We start from the raw sequence: 25,776 nt of genomic DNA on the forward strand, positions 1-25,776 counted from the left end.
CCTTATCTCAGTCCCAACCCCCGGATTCAGCACCGCCCTCTTGACCTGCAATCTTCTTCCCGACCTCTCCGCCCCGACCCCCTCTCCGGCCTATCACCCTCACCTCCTTCCACCTATCGTATTCCCAGCGCCCCTCCCCCAAATTTTATCTCCCCCCTACCTTTTATCTCAGCCCACTTGGCACTAAGGGCTTATGCCCGAAACGTCGATTCTCCTGTTCCCTGGATGTTGCCTGACCTGCTGCGCTTTTCCAGCAACACATTTTCAGCTCATTCCTGAAGAAGGGCTTATGCCCGAAACATCGATTCTCCTGCTCCTTGGATGCTGCCTGGCCTGCTGTATTTTTCCAGCACCACATTTTTCAGCATTCAAACAAATGTTTGACCAGTCCACTATTATGCCAAAGAGGTGAATTATTATAATCCTTGTGCACAATACATCTCAATAATACATTTCTAATGCATTTTAAAGTGATAGTACCGTTTAATCAGCCTATTTACATTAGGCCTTCTATCAATCAGTTTATCTTGCAATATCCATGGATATTAGATTTAAAGCACACAATATGGATTTGATTCATCAGTTGGATAAAAACAAAACTTAATCGAAGTTTTACTAGTCACAATGATTGCTACATAAAGCCCAACAAATTGAAATTTAGCAGAGTATACTAGGATATTCCCTAGAGTTCAGACACACAGGAGTGATCATCAAAACTAATCTATTATCAGAGCTCATGGAATAATACCAGGCAACTATAACTGAACAATCAACTAAATTAACACTTTGCTGAAACATTACGATTTGTTAGCTTGCTTCAAACCTGTGTTAAGGGCGTGGAACTGATGTGCTTTAAGAACTGCAACAAGTGAGGAGAGATTGTAAGGTGTTTGACAGTCTCAGATAGAGGGAGAACAAAAAAAACTGAGAAAATTTCTCATTTTTGGAAATTAAGACATTATCTATCTTTATACCCAGTAATGACAGAAAGGGTAGAAATTTTGATTAGCAGCACTAATGTCTTAAGATTTGATGCATTCATAAGCTTCTTGTACAACATCGACCTGAAGCAGTAATTTGGTTTAAACCACATTTAAAAGTAAAGCAGTATAAAGTGGTATAAACCTGTACGCACAGGAAAATTGCAAATGGGAATTTCTACTCTCTTGTCATTTATTAATAGATGTGTGGTGGTTTCAAACTCTCAACACTTGGGATACATCGCCTTTCGTAGGTCCCAGCTCAGGTGCTACCTCTTTAATCCAACTGCTACAGAAATTAAACTGATGAATAGTCTGACTTCAAATGTTGGATTATGATTCTTAGTGAGTATCAAGTTCTTCATTTAATCAGGATACAAAGAAATTGGAAAGGATCTAATGGTATTTTTTTAAATGATATTTTTATTTCAGAGAAAAAGTGCTGGTATATACAGAGAAATAGCAAACCAAAGCAGCCAAGCACAGAATACAGGAACCAAATGGTCACACTACGCCTTTCATCAATTTCACTATATCGAACCCAAGTGTTTTCAATTACTCCTCTCTAACCTACTCATCTACTCAGCTCAAATCATTCACAAAATATGATTTTAACAGGCCACGGTTGTACAGAATTGTCAGGGTCAGTGGGAAACTGCAGATGCAGCTCAGACTCCAGTGCCACGCACTAGGTCCCAAATCACCACAACAATGTAGTGTCCTTTCATAGAAATAATGAAGGTATAACATATGTCACATATTTTGCAGCTCAACAGATTAATTATTTATCTCATGGAACCTAGAATTCTATGAAATTCTTTTAAGTTTTCCCCTGATTGCAATGAAAACTACAGAGGGCTGATCTAGCTAATTTCAACAAAGGGGTTGCAATTTGCCTCAGTACTGATGAGTCAATTTAAAAATTGGAATAGAATTATGAGAAGCAAAAACCTGCAATTAGGTTTCCTCTCCTGATTATCATCTAGTGATAAAGGTTGGAAGATGTCAGGAGGAAACTGTAGGTCTTGCTGGTAAAGACTGTTGACATGCAGCCCCAATGAGCTGACATTTGAATGACTACCATATAGACACAGAAATGAACCACAGCATGAATCAGCACCTTCAATAGAGAAGTGAAGAGGAGAAATGTACTGCATGAGCTCAATCCAGTTTTTTTTTGCAAAATCACAGTGAAATATGTTATACATTTCAATCGCAATCATTATTCAAATCCTTCTACCCAGTTTTATTTTAATTTACCTTCAGCTCATCTACTACATTTTACATATTACCTTCAAACGTTAAACAAGTGAGAAGATACTTGGTAATTTCCTCACTTATGCTCACACAATACAATTACCAAAGAATAACATGTCTAACGGGTTCTTATAAAATTGGGTAATCATTCCTAATGTACATTCATCTCAATTCACTGTTAGTAGCCCCTCATCTTCACTGTCCCAAAGAAAAACCTTTCATGTAGTGGTTACTTGGACTCAATTGCTGGATGCATTGTTTGCCTTCTGCCTTTACTGAGCTTAGTCTGGGGCATTCCATAGTGTACACAGCCCAGACTGAACGGGATTCAGTATGAATTACTTAGCATGATTTCCTTTTCTTACCTTCAGTACCATGACCCAATCTTAAAAATACTTGTTGGCTAATATGAATCCTATCAGAAACCCAGACAAAAAGCTAACGTTCCTGCTATGCTGGGCTGCTTTGTGAGAGAAGCTAAGCAATAACAGATCAACTATTTAAACAATGTTACAGGAACCCTGTTCACCTTTCACAAGAATTTGGACTATGTAATGGGAATGAGGTTGGGTGAGGAGTACAGAACACCAAGAGGCCAACAGTTGTACCTGAAATTATTAGTTAAGTAACTCATCAAATGAGCAGATACCAGCCTTCTGCTTATATCTATCATACTTGGATGGGGCAATGAATTGTGGGTCAGGGCTTTCGTGGATGGTCACCAACAATAAATAAGTTTCAGAGTTTATCAAAGATGTTGCACTGCACATTTCAATAGACTGTGCAACAATCATTAAGCAGCTACTTGTGATTGGCAAAATGAACAAATCGTCTTTGCCATGGGATGTAATGTGGTGTATTTTCCAGAAAATCATTCCCATTTTCTTTAAATCCTTTACTTCCCTGAAGACTCACTGTCTGACCTACTGTCAGGCTCAACTGTGTTGTGCAAGCATTCCCTCAAGCTTGACAGCACCTACCATTTTAACTTCTATCATTGAGACAACAACGGTCCTCTAAAACTGCAATCTTTCTCAAACACAAGGCAGCTCACAAAGTATTAATTCCCTAAAATCTCTCTGAAAGGAAGTCAAAGATACAAAAGTTGACTCTTTGTACAGAAACAGGACTTTTAGCATTTTATTGGCAGAGAAACCTTCATACATGGAGAAGTACTGTGCTGCTTAGAGCACTACAATACAACAGAGGAGGGATGTAAGGCTAAGGACACTCAACAAGCACTTTGTTTAACTTGTTTTGAAGATTTGATGTTCTCATACTACTTTTTTTTATAGCCACTATTACAGTAATATGCTCTTTTGCTTTATTTAGTAACTCTATCTTCAAGTGTCTTATTACACGTGGGCAGTTTAACCTTTAATATTAAGGATCTGTGCAGACAGACCATGATGCCATTTGCGCAATTTGGCAAAGCGTGGACCTTTTACTTCATGTTCAAACTTTTCCCTGTGGCATAGAGAAAGAGAGAAAAAGAGAGGAGGAGAAGAGTAAGGCATTAGGGAATACAGCCTCCACTCTTCTGACCTTACAACTGTATAGCAAGCAAAATGCATTATACAAATGACAAGATTTAAAACATGTCCCCAGTTGATCCATTGTTGCAACAAAGACAAAGATATTTTGCACATTGGTTTCTCAACTGTTAATAGCATTTATATGGTAACCCTTTACATGGAAAGAAGTTGATCGTTTTTATGTAGAATTAGGAACAATGTAAGCAACCCCCAATCATTAGTATAGATTTGGCAGGACACGTTTATGGATTTGGGGAAGTGGGGAGCAGGATGGAAATAGTGGCAGCACAGGTTTGGGTATTGGGGTTGGAAACATAGCTTATTTGGAAACACCATGATACAATAGTAATGCCTCACTGTGGTCACCAAACCATACCTATCCCTTTAAACAGTGTGTACTTAGACAATGATATCCTTTAACTGTTGACACATACCTACAGAACCCTGAATGTCATAAGTGGAACCAGATGTATGATTCTTCATCCAATTTCAACATGTTCATCTAAAGTTTAAATTAACTGTTTGTTATCTTAATAACCCCAACTTTCTATAATTAACTAATATTGAATGTATTGCTAAGTGTATAAATGTGTTTTAATAGTAATATGCCTGAACTTTGTGCTAAGTGGGCCAATGACTGCTGCTGTGCCAGAAGCCTACCTTGATCTTTTCATCGCATCCTCATCTGGATCTTGCACTAGAAAACAAAAGATCTAAATGAATTACCATCCCCAGTGAAATATACTCACAACAAATTAAATGCTAATCCTAAAGATCCGTTTGCAGAGGATGTTTCACGAGAAGATGGAAGCCTCCCCTGTTCTAAATATCTGAGGGTTCAGTTTATATGAAACTTAATCTCAGAGATGGGTCTAATCACTGTTGAATCTCAGCACATGCCATATTTTGGCAGTAAGTGGAAGTGACTAGAAAATCTGCCCTACAACCAGCTAATGTTCAATTTGGTCAATGTTATTACAGCTTGACAGCAACACCATTCAATAGTTAAAGAATTAAAAATTTAAAGTAAATCCTGCAAGTCTGTGAGCTAGATTTGAATTCAAGAAAATAAAGGGAAATGGCCCCCACACAGTTCCATCAGAAAGGGATGGACTCTCTTCCTGGGCTGTGTTGAAGATAGGATCTGACAGTTTACCACATTGCACCATCCAGCTCGATTAAAAACAGGATTTCTCTGAGGATATCACAGTCCTGCCTAAAAAAGGAAGGAGACCAATGAAGAGGAGGACTTCATACTGAAAAATCCATGTCCTATAGCCCATTCAATCAGATGTGCACATGGTGGATTTACTCTTGCACTCCTACAGATGTCCTCCATTCCTGTTTTTGGTAAAATAGATTTATTTTGTGCAGTTTACACCACATGCATTAAACTCTTTAACCTTCAAAGTGGGAGATGGATTGTTTAAACAGTAGTGTATACTCAATATTACACAGTGATTCTATTGAGTTGGAGATGTGGGTATGACAAGAGGAGAGAGAGATACATTGAGAAAGGGAAGAATATTTATTAAATAATCATATTTTAAATTAACTAACACTTTATTTTTAAATTCTGACCTATTTCAGGAATTTTTTTATTAAGTTATTTTTAGGTGAAGAAAAATTAAAACTCTAGAGGTTTGGCATAAAAATGCGTAGTATGAGCAGGCCTGTTATTTTCTTCCATTGGTTTCATTCCTTGATTGTTAATTTGTTAAAACCCCTCATAATTCCCACTCACCTGGGCATTCTGCTCAATGACAATCTGCATCACAGTCCATCCCAGCAAGGTTGGTACATCTGCTGGAATTTAGCTGTTAATTGGGGTGCCTGCTGGAACTGTGCTGGGTCTCTAACTGGCAATGACATTCATGCACGTTTTGCTTAGATGTTCACAGAAGAGCATGGAAAAAGCAGAAATTAGTTTCTACCAGCCAGTGGATCAGTTTTGTTTGGGAGGCAATTCTTGAGGTGGTGGGGAGGGCATGAAGATAATCAGGCTCAGAATTGCTTGAGGGTTAAATATTTGCTCCTGCATTTTCAGTAATGTTACATTATAACTGTACCACAGTAGCATAGAGGAACACCAGAATCCTTGCTAAATACAGTGAACATGTGTCCTCATACATCTGCATTTTGCTCAGGTGATAACAGGTGATATAAAAACAACACAAAAACATCATTATAGTGGTCAAAACTGTCCTAATTAAGATACTTAATTTCTTTTATTCTTTCACATGATTTGGGTATTGCTAGCATTGTCTGTCCATCTCTAATTGCAATGTGTAGAAGCCACTTCTTGAATTGCAGAAGTCTGCATGATGTAGTTACACCCATAGTGCCATTTGGGATGGAGTACCAGGACTCTGACCCAGCAACACTGAAAGAATGTGATATTGTTTCAAGTCAAAATGGTGTGTAGCTTGGAGGGAACTTGACTGTGGTGGTGTTCCCAGGTATCTGTTGCCATTGATCTTATATCTGGCAGAAGTCACAAGTTTAGAAGGTGTTGTCAAAGGAAGGCTATTTTCTGCTTGATGCCTTCCAATGTGGTCCCATTCTCCCTTTCCATGAGACAATTGGCATACGCCCTAGAAAATGTTGCAGAAAATTTTACTAGTTCAAAATAATTATGTTACTTATTCAAGAAGTAAACATTTTCATAGGTCTTAGGAGAAGAAAATGACACCTTACTCCATAGACATGGTAAAGTAATTGCTTCCATTGAGAAATTGCAAGGAAAGTGCAGAGTAAAGCTCCCTCCACACTGCACCATCAAGCATCCTGTGTTGGGTATAGCATGAATTTGGTCAAAATGAAAGCCTTCTCAGTACTGGTAAGTCAAGCATGTGTGGATCAGGCACAGAGTAAAGTTTCCTCTCCTCTGTCCTATCAAGCACATTAGGATCTGATGCAGTGAAAGTCAGTTACAGAGTAAAGCTCCCTTTCCTCTGCTCTATGTAACCTCATAGAAACACCTTCTACTGCACTATTCCCGAAAGTGAGACTGATCATTTGGTGTGAATCACAGGCCATTTCATTTTGTGGACCTGTACCCAGTGAGAACCAGGTTCATTCTACGTCAGCTCACTTCACTTCGGACCAGCAGAAAGAAAGAAGGCTTTTATCTCACCAGTTTGGACTGGATGTAACCTCAAGTTTCAATAGTAATGTGGTCATGTGCGCCACTCACTTCTCATCACTTAACAGAATGAAAGCTCCTCTATACTTACAGTATTGTGTTCCAGTCATCTGAGCAAGGATACGAAAAGATTTGGACTGCAAATTGGCAGCCCGGCGAGTCCATTCATCCAGCTCCTGCTGGTGAGTTTGTTGGGGCTTGTTAGAGTTACGAACAACAGCCTGGTAGACTGGAGAGGCACTGTCGACTAGAGCATCTTTAACATGTAGGTTACTGCAATAACAGAGAGAGTTTCATTTTACAATGACACATCCTAACCCCTAACACATCACTGTGACTCTCCAGCACTGGCAACTCCAGCATCTGCCGCAGCATTCAACTGCGGTGGTGTATATTCAGGTGGAGGAAGACATTTTCTAGCTCTTCTTTGGGTCCGTAAATAATCTCTGGTCAATAGCAAAAGGTTTTTAAAAAACATTTTTAGAATCATGAAATGTTCCCTCGTTGTCCATTTTCTAAGTACAGCTTAAGCCTGTGCTGGTGAAATTTCAAAGCAGGCCCCTGAGAAGAGCACAATGTCATGCTATAGTTGAACATTTTTGAACAGAAAACCTTTGTTTGTCATGTCTGCTGTGATGTTTAGGGAAAAAGTGAAGTTGCACCCACTTTTTCAGTGATGGTGTATGTTACAGTTCAAACACATGCTACCATGATCAGCTTTGCAAATACATTTAATGTTTGAACAGGGGCATACAAAAATAAAGTAGAAGAACGGAGTACTAGATTATTGAAATTCACCAAGGCTTTCCATCAGCAAGCTTGAATTAATTTTTAAGTTTCAATCATGTCCAGTATTGGATCTGGGATGGTGGAATTATAGAATTGGGTCAACAATGGAATTAAACAAATTAAATAGGGCCTAAAGTAAAACTCAGCTCGGATTTAAGATGAAGCTTATGTATATTCCCTCCCCTTGCCCAAGACAAAATAACACTGATAGTGTGCCCATGAATACAGACCAGAAACCACTGATCAATTCTGAGGTAGCTGACATTTTTTTGGGTGACTTTAAAGAAGGAAATAAGAAGTCTCCAGGATAAAACATGGGCCAAAATGTTTAATGCTAATTATTTTTAAATATGTATCTGATTCGATGAGAGAAATTCTAATTCATCAGTCAAAAACATTTCCCTCACTTCCAAAAAGGAGACATTCAATGTTCTCGTGTCATTGGCTATAGTATGTATTTGCACAAGTTTTAACTTTTACAACAGTGTTGATTTTGTTTAATTACCTTGAATGACAATGGTAAACATCCTCACTTGATAAGCCTGGTGTACAGAATTAAGTCTCAGTGACAGGCAACTGTTAAATTGGCAATAGACCTGGCTGTCAGTTGGCAGGGTGAGTTGAACCACTGGAATTGAGCAGGATGGGAGGGAAAACAAAATGATTTGTCTCCAAACAATGTTTTCAGGAGGGTTTAATCCAGAACAGGTGATTGTGGAGCAGTGAGTTGGCTTTCTTAATTAGCTGTCCAAGATGACAAAGGATTGGAAAGCAAGAGGGAAGAAAGAAAAAAGTGTAGGGTGGTGGATGGTAAAAAGTTCTTAAGAGTGAACTAATTTTTCATGAAAACAATCTTGAATTCTTTTAGTTAAGTACTCACCTCTACATCAATGTGGGTCACCTTTATTCTGTTCCAGATTGGACTCATCAGCTGGTTATAGTTGGCTCAAAAGACAAATCTTAGCTAAATGTCCATATTCATCTAGGTTGCATTTGGCTACTCACAGATAACATATCCTTACCATTGCAAGCAGATTTGTAATGCTTCTCATTTTCTGAAAGGGGTGGGGTTTCCATAAGATATAGGGGCAGGAATAGTCTATATGAGGTCTCAAGCCTGTACCACCATTCAATAAAATCATGACTTCATTTCAACCTGCTTTCCAACACTATCCTTCATTTCCTCAGTGTGCAAGAACATTAGAAATGGAATGGGTCTATCATGATCCTCAGCTACTTTTAGAGTTGCTCCATCCCACAATGGAGTTATTTCAACTATAATTTGAACTAAACTGAATCGAGTCCAGATAGTTTATAACAGGAAAGGCAATTATTCTGTGCGATGAATGTCCCAGGCATACTGGAGCCATCTAAATTAAATAGAGAGTTTAAAGTATAGGAGCAATTCTTTGCAAGCGCAGCACGTGTTGAAATTAAAAATAACTGCAAAGATGATTAGACTGACAGGCAATAAAGAGTATTATGAAATAATGCAAGTAGTTGCCAACCTTGGATCTTTAGGCCAAGGGACATTAATAACTTTCCCAAAAGTTGGGATGTTGAAGTTAAGTATGAAATACTGAAAATTAAATCCAGTCAGTATATTTCAGTTAGAGCTGAGAATCAGAACGAAAACATCTGATGGACTTCCATTCTATGTTATATGTATAATAGCAAACAAAATCATACTCCACATCATCAACATCCATCAAGTGCTAGGAAAACTGTTAATTTCCACATTGAACTGAACATTCCTTAGCATCCGACAGTCAGTAAATGGACAGAAAAAAATAATTGCTGTCAATGTTGGTGTTAAAGGAATGTCTGCACCTCAGATTATTTCTCAGTAGAGCTTTGTATACAGCACGTATAATATGTGACCCAAACAAAAACAGGCTACAAATTTTAATTCTTCATATGCATCTCTCAAACATCTTGGATTTGCTTTATTACTCACACATAGTCCAAATTCAGAAGATGACCCACAGATTGATAGCACTGTGCTTTGCTGACCAACACCATCAAAGATACACTCTCTGACTATTTAACCAGCAGGTTTTGTATTCTAAGTTACTCTTCATTATCACCTCCTTCCTTAATCATTTTTGTCTAAAGTCTCATTTTCCTGCCAGTTGTATTTAGTAAATACCGAGCTGTTACCTCTTAATGCTTACACATCAATTCACATGCTTAAACTTTTGTCTGTGATTTTGTCAAGAAGTTCAGTGACCCCAAAAAAACACCAATGCTAATCTTTGTATGAAGATTTAATCATAACACCATCCAGCCCATTGTTTGACAACATCACAGAGAAGCCCTGTCACTATTCCTGTCACTGGGGACATCATCATAAGAGTCAGTACAATCAGTACAGAGGAATGGATCATATAGACAATGTTGCAATTGGTGTTACTTTAATCATTGTACACATTTCACAGAAATACTTAACTTTCTTTCAGCAAGCGTCAGTAAAATTACTAAACAATGTTAGAAGATCACACGCTTCTCAAAATAAGTATGCAACAGACTAATTTGAATTATGGTTGACTAGGACAGCTGAAACTAAATGTTTTGATCTCCAACCATCTTTTATATCCCCAACATAACCTAACCATATCATTCCACCAAAACAGTGGATGACATGATAGATTCCCCATGATATTTTGTTGTGTTTTAAACAATAGTGCACTTTTTAACAACACAAGCTTTTATTGCATACCTCAGACTAAAACACAGCTCTCCGCCAATTGATAACTTACACTTCTTTGAAGGTTAATGTACTATGAAGTTTGTCCCTCATCAGAAACAAACCCATGTGACTGAATGCGTGGTTGCAGAAAACATTCCAACAGTCTCCAACCTTCTACTCAAGCCATTCTTGAGTGCATTCCTGATTATAGTCCACTCCAAAACGTTAAAGCAGTTATAATGTATACAAAAGTTAATTTTGTCACAGGATTGTTTGAAACCATGACACCAAACACTGACAATGGTAGTTAGCCCAGGTTAGGAAATATCAAAATCAAATGAATTTCTGGCTTAGATAGTGAAAAAGTCTCTTGATCAGGGACAACCTACGGATTGACTTGGTGGTTTTAACATGTGAGGTTATAGTATATATGAGTACTGTATAAATTACACACTCAGTTCAACATTCCATGCAACATTTTGGGAACTGTAAGGGCAGACATCAGCATTTTAGGTTTACCAAATTAAAATAAGAACAAAAACATTGCAGGAAGAATCATTTAAACATCTTAATTTTCTTGGATTCTATTTGAACTCATTTGTGTGTGCTGAAGGTATGCAAGAGGAATGCAGGATATCATAGGAACAAGTAAACAACATTTGGTCCCAAAAGGCCATCAAATTGTTGAAAACACCAAATGCCGGCACTTCTGTCTCTCATTTATTCCTTTAGTCTATTATTGTGTCTTAAACAGATTGGTCAGACCATCTATGTCTTCTTTTAATATTTAATTTGAAATCCTCATCTGTGGTATCAATGGTGACCATAATCAGCTTTGGTGATATCCTTTCATATCTCACTTCCGTTAAGATAAAGTCCAGTTTCCCTCACCTTGTCTTTTAGTTTAAATTTCCAAGAACAAAGGTCAACTTTTTTTGACTTGCACTGCACTCTCTTAGAACATAACACCTTTCCTTTATAAGTAAGCACTCTGACATCAATCAATAATCTTGTACTTGTTTGGTTGATCTAAATCCATCTTCTCATAATTACTGGTTTCTTTATTCTACTATTCTATAAATGAAATCTAATACTGTTTGCCAGATTAATGTTAGCAGCAAGCTGGGTTGATTATATTTGCAACAGTTACCATAAATTCACTTTTCTACTTAATACGCTGCTTAACATTTCATTGAGCCCATAGTTTAAGTTTGGATGGGTTATTTTATGTTTATCTACATTAAACCCTGCTGGTCAAGATATATATCTTTTGAATCAGATGTGACCGCAAAGAATAAACAATGCCCATAATCGTAAAGATCAATTCTGAAGCTGTATCCAGATGAACAATGAAGTAGAGACAATGACCTTCGAGGTTCTGTTTGTAGTTTGTTGCTTTGGTCCTTACCCTGCCCATGCTGATCCTCTCGCCTAGCTCTGCCTCTGTCAGTGACACAACTACATCCTCCTACTTCAACTAACTGCCTTCATACCATCAGATAACTAACCAGAGATCAGCTTTACATTGCAGATTGTCAAATGGGCACAGATATATTATCTGCAATCACCTCCAACTGCCATCACCACATCTTCACACAAACATCAAACTGACATTAATAAAGCTGTCAGAAAAACACTGCAGTCCTGTCCGATTTCAGCCAAATCCTGTGAATTTGGACTAGCACATCATGTATTTATCCATCAAGTCTACCTTCACCTGAGAGAACCATCAAATGGCTTAATCTGTTGTTTATTAAAACACTTTGTGAGCCCTCTCTTTACATTACAAGCATCCAAGTTAGAAGCAGGTGGACTAGTGTAACATGAGACCATGAGAAGCAGGTGCCCGGAATACACTGCATGAAATTTGGCTTTCTCATGCTCATTCAATTGCAACTAATGTGACTAGTATCAAACAGCTGGTAGCACAAATTCCCATTCCAAAAGTATTGATGCTGTCAAGACTTTAACAATCGAAAAGCTCATAAATGGTCACCTTTTAGATTATTTGTTATTGATGGGTGTGGGAACAGTGAAGTGTTTTTAGAAAATATTCAGAATTTGTTTCCCTAAAAGTAGAAACCAAAAATGAAGATGTCATGACACAATTTCAATGCAAAACAATGAACCAAGAAACAGAAATTCCCACCTCCCAGGACTATGATTGAAATGGTGTCTCTGGCCCGTGTGAGTTTAATACAGATCTTGTTAAGAAACAACAGTATGGTTAGGAAAGATGGACCTACTTACGCAAATGGAGGTTCAGGACCACTGAGGGTCATATGATCAAACACCACCAGGGCATTGATCATTGATGTCCGTGATTATTAGGAGGTAGGTTGGTTTGATTGACAAGTAACGAAAAGTAACAATGACAATTGTGTGTTAGAAATGGGAATGGTGGAGGGGGTGAGAAAGTGGAGTAGGTGGGGTTGGAGGTGGTTGGTTGGGGTTGGAGAAAGAGAAGCAACATTCAATTAGAATAAAATACTGGTCTACCAATCAAAAAATGAAAGAACTGCAATACTAATCCCTCATCTACAGAGGATTTTCAACACTGTCAACAATTTAAGAGACCTCGGTGAGATATCCATAGCGGAGAGCACACAATTACAAGGAGAGCTTATACCACATAAACTGCAACACAGTGAAAGTACTTTCTAACAAGACCAGTTTCAGCTAAAACCAGTGTGGAAAAGTCCAAAAGATATTACACTATAAAGGTCTTTTTTTCTCACTGTTTGCAAAACATGAGTCTTAATATAAAAAAACCTTTTATATGATGAATCTGAGGTCAATGCTTTTTCCTTTGTACTTGTTCAAATCAGGTTTTGTACCCAACGTTAAGCACTCCCATTGTTCAATGGAGGGTACAGATCTCTCTGTAAGATGTCTCAATTTCAATCATTTTCTGCCACCATTGTCATTCTTCCAACTTGAACAGGGGCCAATTCAGTCGACTCTAAGTAATATTATCAATTTAATGCCCCATAAATGGATTGCTCTGAATGCTTGCCTCCCAGGAATTGAGACAACCTTGAGTAAACTCATTTCACTGAGGACCAGCAGCAAAATGTTAATTCTGTTTTCTATGTTCAAATTGGATCCACACTCTAGTAGTGAATTCACTCTCTCAATCAACTTAAAATTAACAGTAGCGATTGCATTCAATTTTTCATCTAGTTTGACAAAGTACAAGAATGATTGGTGATAGTCTGAAATTCAAAATGGCTGGCAAGACACTTCAGTTCTTTCAAGATAGGTGAGCATTCAGCCATTGGCAGTTAGATTTATACGTGCTTTGGACAACACACTAACCATTTATTTAATACATTTACCGGGTATCACTGACTCTATGCCGCCCAAATGGAGCCTTACAAACTGAAGCCTGTGCCCAATACTAAACAACACAATTTTCAGTAAAATTTCATTCATGGCATGAACTTTTAAAACACCATCTAAAATGTAAGTAATAAATCAAATTCAGTCGATGAGCAAGACCCCTCAGCCAAGATCAAAGCTACAAAGAAAGCAAACACATTATGATTTCAACCTCTTACTGACCCCTAAGGAATCCTTCCAAGTGTTCAATGCCAGATACATGCTGCACATATACAGTCAGGCATACACATACAAACATACAGGCTGCATCTACAGACAGCTCATGTGCCATGGAGTAAGTTGAATTGGTTGGATGAAGGTGTAGCACAGAGAGACTCTGAATAGCAAAGTTCCTGAGAAATTCTGAAAATTAAACTCACTAATGTCTGTTCTATCACCTGAGCTACAACCTAAAACTACACAAATCCAGCCAATAATTTCATGATGAGTAGTTGGCCCTTTGGCTTCATTTGAATGCCTGCAAGGAAGATCTGCTGTCAAATCTTGTCACTCAAACACGTCAAATAGGAATTATTCCTTTGATCTTGCCCTGTGGGCAACGGGCTGAGATAAGCAGTTTATGTTGAATACTGGCATAGAAACAGGCCATTGAGCCGAACCGTTCTTTGCCATTGAGCAACACTGAAGGAGAAAGGATGCACAGAGGAGGATGGGAAAAATATACATCAAGATGACAGCTGCAAATCAGTGGTTTGTTGCTGAAATTTATATTTCTGAGGCCAACCATCTCTCGAAATGTCCAGGTTCATTTTAACACTGGTTTTCAGTCTCTTTTTTTTAAAAAACTGTCATGGCAACTGACTCTCTGCAGAATTTGAGAGGACACGTTCCCAGGGAAATTGTTCAATCTATCAGAGCAGAAGTTCATTTTTCATTTCTATCCTTCGATTAATTACCATCTTTTAACTATATGTTTCAAACAGCTTTATTCTTTTTGTCTGTAAACTTCAAAGATACACTCTGGTTCCTTAGGTCTTTACATGCAGGCAACAGATCTCAGATTCTCATGGCCTACCTTGAAAGATCACTGCCTCTGGCATGAGCCTGACCAGCAATGGCATCCATGATGGCATCTTGGGAGTACATGCTGATGGGTGTGTTATACTGGGCATGGATGATGGTGGCCTTCCCACCAGGGCCTTTCACTTCGATTGGCTTGTGTGTGGACAACACGGAATCCTTCAGGACGTTGGGGTTGAAATGCTCCACATACTCACTATCAGTTGTGGGAGTGAGAAAGGACAGGAGAGCAAATGGTGAAAGGAAGAAAGCAATGCAGGGAAATATATCACTTGTGAGAGAGAGAGGTGGCAACGGGTAAGCAGAAGTTAGTTGTACCCCACCATTTCTGTTCCAAATTCAGATCCTAAGAGGAAATTACACATGCTTGTATGAAAAGACAACTTGCCAATCTTCTATGTAAACCCCTCTATTTCAATTCTCTCATTCTGAAGCTTAAATATGCCGACTACAGTATGTCAATTTGGGCTCCCATTTTTAATACCTTATTGATGCTTGGGCTTATAGATGGCATTTGATGAGCTCCACATAAAACATTATTACACAAGATAAAAACTCACACTATTGGTGGTAATGCGTGAACATGGAGAGAGTATTGGTTAACATACAGAATATAGTTAGGATAATGGAGATTTTTCAGACAATCCCCATTGTCTTGGAGGAAGGGGCAGAATGTAATTAATCCAAATTTGCTGACAAAACAAGAATAGGTGGGAAGGCAAACTGTAATGAAGACACACAGAATCTGCATTGGGATATACATAAGTTGAGTAAGTGGGCAAATACTTGGCAGATAGAGATTAAAGTGTGAGGTTGAACACTTCACTAATAGCCTGCTATTGATTCCTCCTATCCATTTGAATGGATAGAGACTCCAAAAAAAGTGCAACACATGGATTTGAGTGCTCTTGTGCATGAAGCTGCAGCGAGCAATTAAAAAGGCAAATGGAATTGTGGCCTTCATTGCTAGGGGATTGGAGTTCAAAAATCGGTAAATCTTATTACAGTTGTAAAGGGTATTGGTGAGGCTACGGCTGGAGTTGAAAAGGGTGGCGCTGGAAAAGCACAGCAGGTCAGGCAGCATCCGAGGAGCAGGACAGTCAACGTTTCAGGCATAAGCTGTTTGTCAGGATGAAGGGCTTATGCCCAAATCATCGACTCTCCTGCTCCTCAGATGTTGCCTGACCTCCTGTGCTTTTCCAGTGCCACCCTTTTCAGCTCTGACCCTCCAGTATCTGCAGTCCTCACTTTCTCCGAGGCTGCATCTGTGTATTGTGTATTGTGATCACTATATTTCAAAAAAAGATAGTCTGGCATTGGAGACAATGAAAAAGAGACTCACTAGGCTGAATCCTGAGATGAAGGGGGTGACTTATCAAGAACAGTTAAGCAGGTTAGGCCTTTGTTCATTAGAGTTTAGAAAAGTGAGGGGTGAACAGACAAGATCCAGTTGAGTTTTGCAGGGCAGATCTTAAGATCAGCTAGTGGGGAGTCTTAAACTCGGGACATATTTACAGAATAAGAGGACACTCATGTAAAACTGAGGTATGAAGGAAAGGGTAGTGAATGTCTGGAACTTTCTACACAAGAGTTGTTGAGCTAAATCACTAAACGTAGATAGAATTCTGGAATATCAAAGACTGGAGGGCTATGCTGAGCTGGCACAAAGGAAGGTTTGAAGCTTCCTTTCTCTTATGTAACTCATTTTAAAGTGGTGAGTCACTGAAAGGAGAAAGCAGTAGTAAAAGCCAGCTCTGTAAATCCCTGGAGGTACTGTCAAGATTCAGCCCTCAAACAGTTCAAATAGGAAAAAGGAACAAAAATAAATACACAAGATTAAAAGAAAGGTCAATGGTCTTTAATCTCATCAACGTTATACTTAAAATCAAAGACTTACAGTCATTTTAAAACAATTTAATGGTGTTATGTTAGCAAATTGATCACAGTATATCCTGACCTCTACCAACAGCTAGATAGGCTCAGCAGGTGACTACTGGAGGAAACCAGGGAGAATTCAGAAGACAGACACCATGTTCCCATTTGCAGAGATCCTCCAGTAAAAGGCAATTAACTCCAAAGAGCCCAATCAATGGGAAATGAAGCTCCACTTAGGAGCAGCAATGGATAAGGAGTGAGGCAACCAAATGGGTGTGAAACTTCTGCTTATCCATACCCAATGTCTACATATTGCCAAGAGCAAGTACAGGCCATGCAGGTCACTAGCTCAGTAGAGGTTGTTCAAACAAGGCCTTATTTTGCACTCCATTCCATCCATACCTTCCCAGTTCAAATAAAAACACATGTCCAAATTATTTAAACAAATGTTTCTTGCATTGTAACTCTGCAGTACTTTCAAACAAGAAGCCATTAGCAATTCAATTTCAGGAATATTGGAGAACACCTTCAGCTGTAAAGATCAAGGAGTAAGCAATGCAATATTTTCCTCTTCAATCCGTTGTCACTTAGGGAGAACAATTCTGCTTTACCTCCCACAAAAGAAATTTAAATAAAAGAGGCATGAAGATCTCAAACTAGCACTTCAATGATCAGTCCAGATTCAGCATGCAAGAACAAAACTGCTCCAAATATCCATCATGCAGCACACAACCCTATCCTTCTGCCCAACATGCATTGTCAAACCATCCTTCTACCTAGCATGCACCACACAACCAGTATGCACTGAAAATGTAGCTCAAGGCTACCAATGGTCAAAGGGTGGCACCAAGGAAGTTTTTCACTTCAACATTTATTTTTGAGCTTCCCCTACCCTAAACTTTTTTTCAAGCATCAAATCACAGAATTGCCTTGACTACACTTAACTGCATTGAAAGCCAGTTTTTGAATGGACAGTTCCAGTTTCATGAAAATGCATGCACATGTCACATGCATACCCACCAATTCTTATTTGCCCTCTCATTATCTTGGCAATTGTTTGGAGTTAAAATGTAGCATGTAGGGATACACTAAACCTACTCAGATCATGTCTATTTAACCCCAATTCAAAACAGCATTAATTAAACTAGCCTTGAATTTCTGGAGTCTGGAGAGGTTGTTGTCACCATGCTGCTGGTCTAGGAGTTTAAAAGTGAAGGGGATCACTTGCTGAGTTAAAAATCACACAACACCAGGTTTATTTGGAAGCACTTGCTTTTTTTTTGATTAGATTAGATTACTTACAGTGTGGAAACAGGCCCTTCGGCCCAATAAGTCCACACCGCCCCGCCGAAGCGCAACCCACCCACATCCCTACATGTACCCCTTACCTAACACTACGGGCAATTTAGCAGGCCAATTCACCTGACCTGCACATCTTTGGGTTGTGGGAGGAAACCGGAGCACCCGGAGGAAACCCACCCAGACACGGGGAGAACGTGCAAACTCCACACAGACAGTCGCCTGAGGCGGGAATTGAACCCGGGTCTCTGGCGCTGTGAGGCAGCAGTGCTAACCATTGTGCCACCGTGCCACCCACAAGTGACTTATGGTCCTGCTCCACACTTATCTGATGAAGGAGCAGTCCTCCAAAAGCTAGTGCTTCCAAATAAACCTGTTGGACTATAACCTGGTGTTGTGTGATTTTTAACTTTGTCCACCCCAGTCCAACACCGGCTCATCCATATCATGGCTACACTTGTAGAGGGCATTGGTAACACCTTATCTGGAGCGCTGCGTGTAGTTTTGGTCTCCTTATTTAAGCAGGATATAGCTGCATTGGAAGCAAATCAGAGGAGGTTCACAAGGTTGATTCCTGAGATTAAAGGGTTTTATGAGGAAAGGCCTAACAATTAGGGTCAATTGAAGTTTGAATTTAGAAAAATGAGAGGTGCAGTTTTGAAACCTCTAAGTTTCTGAGGAGGTTTGACAGATTAGGTTTTGAAGTTTACCCTTCATGAAGAAATTTAGAACCAGGGGTCACAGTTTCAGAATAAAGAAACTCCAAAAGATGGTGATCTGGAGGAATTTCTTTCCATAGAAGGTTGTGATTCCCTGGAATTCTCAACCCAAAAGGCAATGGAGGCTGGGTTATAAAAATAGTTAAAACTGTGATAGAGCTGTCTGGAGTTATGGGAACTTATGGAGAAGTGGATTTGAGGCCAAGGTCAGATCAGCCATGATTTGTTTGAAGTGCACACCAGTCTTAAGGGGATCAAAAGAAATAGGAATATGTGTAGGCCTTATGATCTTTTGTGTTTGTTCATTCTAATGCTGAGTCCATTGGAGAATTGGACAAGTGATGGCCTTGCTCTCCATCCAGAAATTAGAAGCTTTGAAAAGTAAAGGCTACATTAAGGTTGCCAACACTGAGTGGATGTATTCCTTGTGATTTCATCTTACAACTTTCATTTCCAACAATCCTATGAGTCTGCTGCTGGCCTTTCAGGGTTTCTTTTAGTGGCATCCTAAGATTAATCATTGATGTAATATTAAACCATAACAGCTAGGAAAGGATCACATGTTAAATGTGAAAATTAGATCATACAGCCTCAGTGAATTATTTTGTTAAAATAGGGAACTCCTCCATTTGTGATAGCCTCATTCACTCCTCTGTCAGAAACAGCTTGGATTGGAGATTCCCCTACACCACTGTGCCTCTGACCTGGGAACAGCTCCTCTTGAACCAGTAATGTTCTCATTCCCAACCAGCTATGCAAAATGAAGTACTGTAGCTTTCTTTTCAGACAAAACTCAACCGAAACTCAGATTCCTCATAAGCTTATAATTTTGAATGTAACAGAATTTTTGCCTATGCCTCTGGGATTCCCTGCAGATTGGATTAATGGAGCTGAAGGTATAAAAATGGTCATTACTTTAGATTCCAGTGCAGAAGCAGTCCTGAGAAATATGAGCAAGGGTCAGAGAATGCTACTGGAGGTTTATTCTCTCACCCTTTATCACAATTGGAAAAGCTCCATCGGCACCTAGTTATAAAACCCAAATAATGACCCATCAACAGGCAACATTGTTATTGCTCAATAAAGTCTATGAACTCATTCAGGGTCTGGGTTTTTCTCCCAGTGCCTCTTACAAGAGGCCATTTTCAGTTGTGAAACAGACTGGGTCAGCAAGCTATTCAACTAAGGGAAGATATTGTAATGACAATCAGATTCTCATTCATTTCACACAAAGTTCCAAGATAAGCCTCAGTGGTCTAGCAGAATGTCAGTATGGTGCTGACGAGCAATTGTGATCAATCCTTATTCTGCAAGGACTGTCTGAAGGCAAACAGACTCAGCTAGGGACACAAAATTGCTGAAAAACATAAACAAATTTGGCAGATTCTGTGGGGAAAAAAATAGAATTAACGTTTTGGGTCTAGTGACCCTTCTTCAGAGCTGAAATGCATAGTTCTGAAGAAGGGTCACTGGACCTGAAATGCTGCCAGACCTGCTGACTTCTAGAAATTTCTGCTTTTATTTCTGATTTCCAGCATCCACAGTTCTTTTGGTTTTTAGCCATAACCAGGGCTTTAGTGAAAGGGCAGAGTGGAGGGAACACGTGTCTATCCAGAGCAGGTTACTTCCAGCCTGACAGGATCAGCCCTTACAAAGCTGAGTGGATCCCAAGGCTAAGGAAAATGTATTCATGTACATATGAATGTTCTTCTGTTGTTACTAGAGACCATCTTGAATCTAGGATGACAAGTCCCTCTTTCGATTGCCTTCTCCTAGTGAGGGTTGGGTGCCTGGTGGAACCTTGCACTAGAAATCAATTGACCCAGATTTCACTGAGACCTTTCAAAGCATAAAGGAAACAATTGTCTCCAAGAAATCTGGGAGCTCACTCCAACACATACCTTAAAAAATTAGAAAGAGGCAATAGTTCATGACCTGACATGGTCCCGTCAACTACAATTTAAAGGTTCAATTTTCAGTTCCAGACAAGTTAGGCAAGATGTATTACAGAATCCAAATGGGAATTAGAACTTCGCAAGAAAAAAGCATGGAGTTTGTTTCCAACAGATTTGTCCTTTGTCTTACTGATCATTTTGCCTGATTTTATTTCTAATTTGCCTGTGTAAAGAGGTCACCAGGAAGAGGGTGGAAAGAATGACAAAAACCTTTGGAGTTTCCTTGGATCTAAAACTAAATACATTTATATAGAAAAACACTGGAAATACACAAGAGGGTCAACAAATTTTTATTTCAAATTCTGATTCTTCTCGTGTATTTCTGAAGTTGTCTCTCTCAGCTTATGTGTCACCCCACATCTCTGTCATTCCCTGTACATTTTACATGTGTGAGCTATGACTCAATGAACCCACTATATCTTGGATCACATTTTGCCTTCATATTTTTTCCTCAATATTGTTCCTTAATATTTTTCATTTTTTTTCTTCCATTCTACTCTTTCTGCTCTTGCAACAAAACTATATAAATTCCAAAACTCTGCTCTCCACATACCATGTATCAATTATTCCTGTGCTCAGGAGCCTACAGTGGCTCCCAATCCATGAAAGTCTGCATTTTAATATTCCCCCCCACATAAATGTTCAGAATCCTTCCAATATTTGTTGCTTTCTCCAACCTTACGGCCCTCTGGGCACTATGCATTTCTCTAACTTGTGTCCTTTGTCTCCAACTATGGCCCTGGAAACCCAAACCTAAATCACTCCATCTTGATGTTTCTTGTGAAACCTCCTCAAAACTTATATTAGTTCAAGCAAGCTTTTTGGCTGATATCCCCTTTTTTGGTTGTGTGGGTCAAGCTCTGTTTGACTGTGCTCTCATATCTTGGGGTGTTAAAAGGATTTCAACAGAATGATTCCAGAAGTTGGAACAGTAGATTTTGGAAATATTTATGCTGATACTCAGAGCTCAGGAAATCTGACAAGAGAAAACAGCTCCACATTTTCGTATTTCAGATGGGGCAGGCAACGGTGGGACAAGGTTGATTGCTTCTATGTAGTCGGGAGAAAAGGAAATGCTACATCAGAGCAACAAAACTGCAAAGCAGTTTGAGCTTCACTCTGAGAAATAGCATTAAATTGCATACATGCTGCACAGCAACCCCTGAGAAAGAGCAAGCACAGCAGGGCAAAGCAACACAGTACCCTTCATGCTGTTTTTTTAACAGATCACATCATGCCACGCACACTACCACAATATGGCTGACCACTAACTTGGATGTAGTGTTGACGATCTGTGGGAGGAAAGAATTTTAAAAATGGTTTAGTTTCCAAATCACACTGCATTGCATCACACTTCAGAACAACCCAGTTTTTTGCTGAGGAACACATTTCCCCATTTGGTCCATCTCCATCGCTACAGAGGAAAGCATATCAATCTCCACTCAGACATCCAGAGATCAGTGGAATAATATATTCTGTTGAGACCAAATGCTACAGGATGGGTATTTCACAGGATTATGTGGAGTTCCCTTTTACTTATGGCTGCTCCAATATATCTGTAATCAGATCTGGGAAAGCTCAAAGTCTCTCTAAATTGTGCGAAATTGCCAATTATCAAATGTCAATGGACACACAAGCAATACAGACACCAAACAGCACTGGACCTCTCCAGAATACTGGGGGGACTGAGGTACATACCATACCCAACACACCAGGTACTTGTTCTGACCATTAATTGCAAACTGACAACCTTGTTTTAATGAAACATTCAGGACCTGCCTTTTGAGAACCAATGATGGAATGGCATTGATTCAGTGGCACTGCAGTAGTCATGATTCAGACTTAATTTAGTTCCTTTATTACCACTTGAGCAGTTCTGGAGGACACTCAGATATGATATTATGAATTTATTTGCATCCACTTGGAGAATAAGCTCTACATCCACTCATGAAACAGGTAATGGACCCACCAAATCTAGCGAAGTTCAGATCATCAGGCAGGGAGTCTCTGTCCATGTTACAATTCAACATGGCACTTAGCAAATGTGTTGCCAGGTTGAATGGTAAAAGCCAACCTCTACACAAGGGGAGGAGAATAGTGAGTCAGATTCCCCAACTCCCATCACTTCTGGTATCCATTGTGTAAACAGCAAATAGAGATTCAGTTTGAGGCAGCAATTACACACCTCCAGAGTAAGCATTCAATGGTACTAGCCAGCAGGGGAGAAAGATTAGCAGTACAAACTTTGCTGAAGTAGGATCAATCTGTGCCAGGGTATAACAACTGAAGGATTTGAATAGTTAACTCTATTTCTCTTCACAGATGCTGCCAGACCTGCCGAGTTTCTTTAGCTCTTTCTGTGTTTGTTACAACAACTAGAGGCAGCTCAGCTGAGAATTACATTGCTGGAGTACTTCAATGTGACCACCCAGAAGCCCTGGTGACATTGGTTAGGTACTGCGGGCAGCTCACCATCTTCTCCAGGCTCACTGGGATTTTCAGGCCCTTTCTCATTTGACATCTCAAAAACAGCTGTTACAATGGAAACCTGGTAAAAATAGATCATTAACTGTGAAAGCACAGATTTCCTTCTATTATCTCTCTCCATTTCTTGATTTGTCACACATACCGAGATAGTTAACAGATTGGAAACAATCAGAAATCACAGATATTAAATTTTCATCACTATATGTGCCAGTTTCCAGGCCAATATTGTAAAGAAAAACACCAGTTACTCTTGAGGAATTGCTGACAATTATTGACAAAATTGTGTGTGATCTGGATTCAGTTGTTTCTTCCACAGCTACCTGTGTTCTTGCTTTATTTGTACCTCAGAATCCTCAGTTCATCTGTCCTTTTCACCACACCCTTGACATTTTTGAACGTTTCTCTGCTGGACAGGGAAGACTGAAATGTTTTATATGTATTGACGTCAGTCTGAACAAAACTGTTTCACAGCCTCACTCAGTTCTAGTTACACTCACAGCTATTTGGAGCGCTGCCGTATTTGGAAATAAAATGTGGAGATGCTTAGTAGGCACAACCTTTGCAGAGAGATAGAGTGACCATGCTCAACAAAGTGGCAACAGATCCTAGAATGAAAAGTAAGACTTCCATCTTAATGAGCCACTATCACATTGCAGCACTATAAGATTCCTCAATTCTCAAATGATCATTTTCAAAATTATTCCCTTCTTATGGAGAAACATATCTTTCTTGATCTTTTCCTGAGGTGCCTACACATTAGTCCTCATAATTAGGTGGGGAGGTAATCGGGAAGATGGTAGTGAGTGGGTAATTCAGAAATACAGGTGCCCTGCTTTTGATGCAGGATCTCAACTGCATTGTTTTGCCTCTGTTCTGACCCAGCCAAACTGATAGGCTGAGCAGGAGAACCTGAGCTGGTGGAATTGGAGAGGAGTGACGGTGGAGAGTTCACGAGTGGGCAGATCAGCCAGGCGTGTTGGACAGCTGAAAATTCAGGTTAGCTGGAGTGTCAGAGCAAACTGTCCTAATCCACAAGCAGTGCTGAAAAGGCACTTACCAGATGTCTGAACATTTCTGGCTCTTTAGCTCTTTAGTTTCGCAAGTCCTGGAAAACCTGTCTTAAGTGTAATACTCCATGATAATTTCAGACATGCAGCCCCATTGACCTTGTTTGAACAGTGTAGGTTTGAACAGGTTACAGCTACTGCAAGTGTTGTATTGGAAGCAGGTTTCCAATCACCACCCCCATCCATTGTGAACACAAAAATTCTTCCCAACCAACAGAATGCAAGAAACAAAAGAGAGTGCAGGAGAGACTGCAATTAGTCTATGATCATGGCAAGACCAAAAATCTCCCTTTTGATTGTAACAACAGGGCAGTGCTATTAAGTTGGAATTTGTTATATGCAGACTGTTTACTGTTTTTCTTAAATAGAAGTACTCTATTTCTGTGAAGTTATGAATTTGCTCATATAACATATAACAGGCAGAGTAATAAACCCTTAAAACATTCACACAAATAACCTCCCATGAATAAGTTCACCGTAAAAGATATCACAACTAAGAAGAAATTATGACCTCAAGTGCAATCTACTGAGTACTGGATGACAAACATGACAAAACACTAATGTACAAAATAAAATAATTCTAGGCAGTCAATGACATTGAATACTTCAGCTAGTAATTCACCTCCTGATTCCCCAAAGCTTGCTTACCAATTACAAGGCACCAGTGTGATAGAATACTTGGACGAACGCAGCTCTCACAACATTCAAGAAAAAGCAACTGTTACTGACACCACATCCCAAAATATCCACATCCTCCACCATTGAAACTCATCTACAGAAATTGACCAAGGCACCTTCCAAACCCATGGCCACAACCACCTTGAAGGATAAGGGCAGCAAATGCAGAACACCATTGCTAGTTCCTCTCCAAGGTACTCACCGTCCTAACTCAGAAATATATCACAGTTCTCCCACTGTCACTTATGGAAAATCCTGGAATTTCTTCCCTAATGTCATTGTGTGTTGACACACTGCACATGGACTGCAGTGATTTAAGAAGGCAGCTGAGGACCACCTTCTCAAGGGTGATTACAGTTGGGCAATATACGCTGGCCAGCCAGCGATGCCCATGTCCCATGAGTGAATATAAAAAAAAGTGGAATTAGAATCTAGCCAGTCCTGTGTCTCACTATATTGTGCACTTTAAGAGGAGGTGATAGCCTGATGGTATTATCACTTAGCTCCAGATGATGTTCTGGAGGCCGGGATTCAAATCCTTGCATGGCAGATGGTGGAATTTGAATTCAATAAAAATCTGGAGTTAAGAGCCTAATGGTAATCATGAATCCATTATTATTTAATGGAAAACCCATCTGGTGCACTAATGCCCTTCAAGGAATGAAACTGCCATCTTTATCCGGTCTGACCTGTATGTGACTCCAAACCCACAGCAATGTGGTTGATTCTCAACCGCTCTGGGCAATAGGGGATGGACAATACATTCTGATCTAGCCAGCAATGCCCACATCCCATGAATGAATAAAAAAAACTCCAGCAATCATCCAGCTTTCTGAGATTCCTCTTCTATCATCAAGACCCTGTGTTGCTTCCTGAAGT

At 39.5% G+C, this 25,776-nt stretch overlaps 1 protein-coding gene across 6 annotated transcripts in view; it reads right to left on the reverse strand.

Moving 5' to 3' along the window:
• Positions 1 to 25,776, reverse strand: part of ldb3a (LIM domain binding 3a) — a 206,064-nt gene that overhangs the window by 88,174 nt on the left and 92,114 nt on the right. The window contains exons 6-8 of one of the 6 annotated variants that reach the window (XM_087982639.1): positions 7,009 to 7,190; positions 4,433 to 4,469; positions 3,161 to 3,163 (exon numbers count right to left, since the gene is read on the reverse strand). The exons of the other annotated variants lie outside the window; for them this stretch is intronic. Coding sequence (XP_087838765.1) covers positions 3,161 to 3,163; positions 4,433 to 4,469; positions 7,009 to 7,190 — 222 coding nt within the window. The remainder of the gene's footprint in view (positions 1 to 3,160; positions 3,164 to 4,432; positions 4,470 to 7,008; positions 7,191 to 25,776) is intronic. 6 annotated transcript variants of the gene reach the window in all.

This window comes from Chiloscyllium plagiosum, unplaced genomic scaffold, assembly GCF_037043375.1.
Source record: "Chiloscyllium plagiosum isolate Xiang-an unplaced genomic scaffold, Cpla_swu_hap1 HiC_scaffold_43, whole genome shotgun sequence".
Lineage (NCBI taxonomy): Eukaryota > Metazoa > Chordata > Chondrichthyes > Orectolobiformes > Hemiscylliidae > Chiloscyllium > Chiloscyllium plagiosum.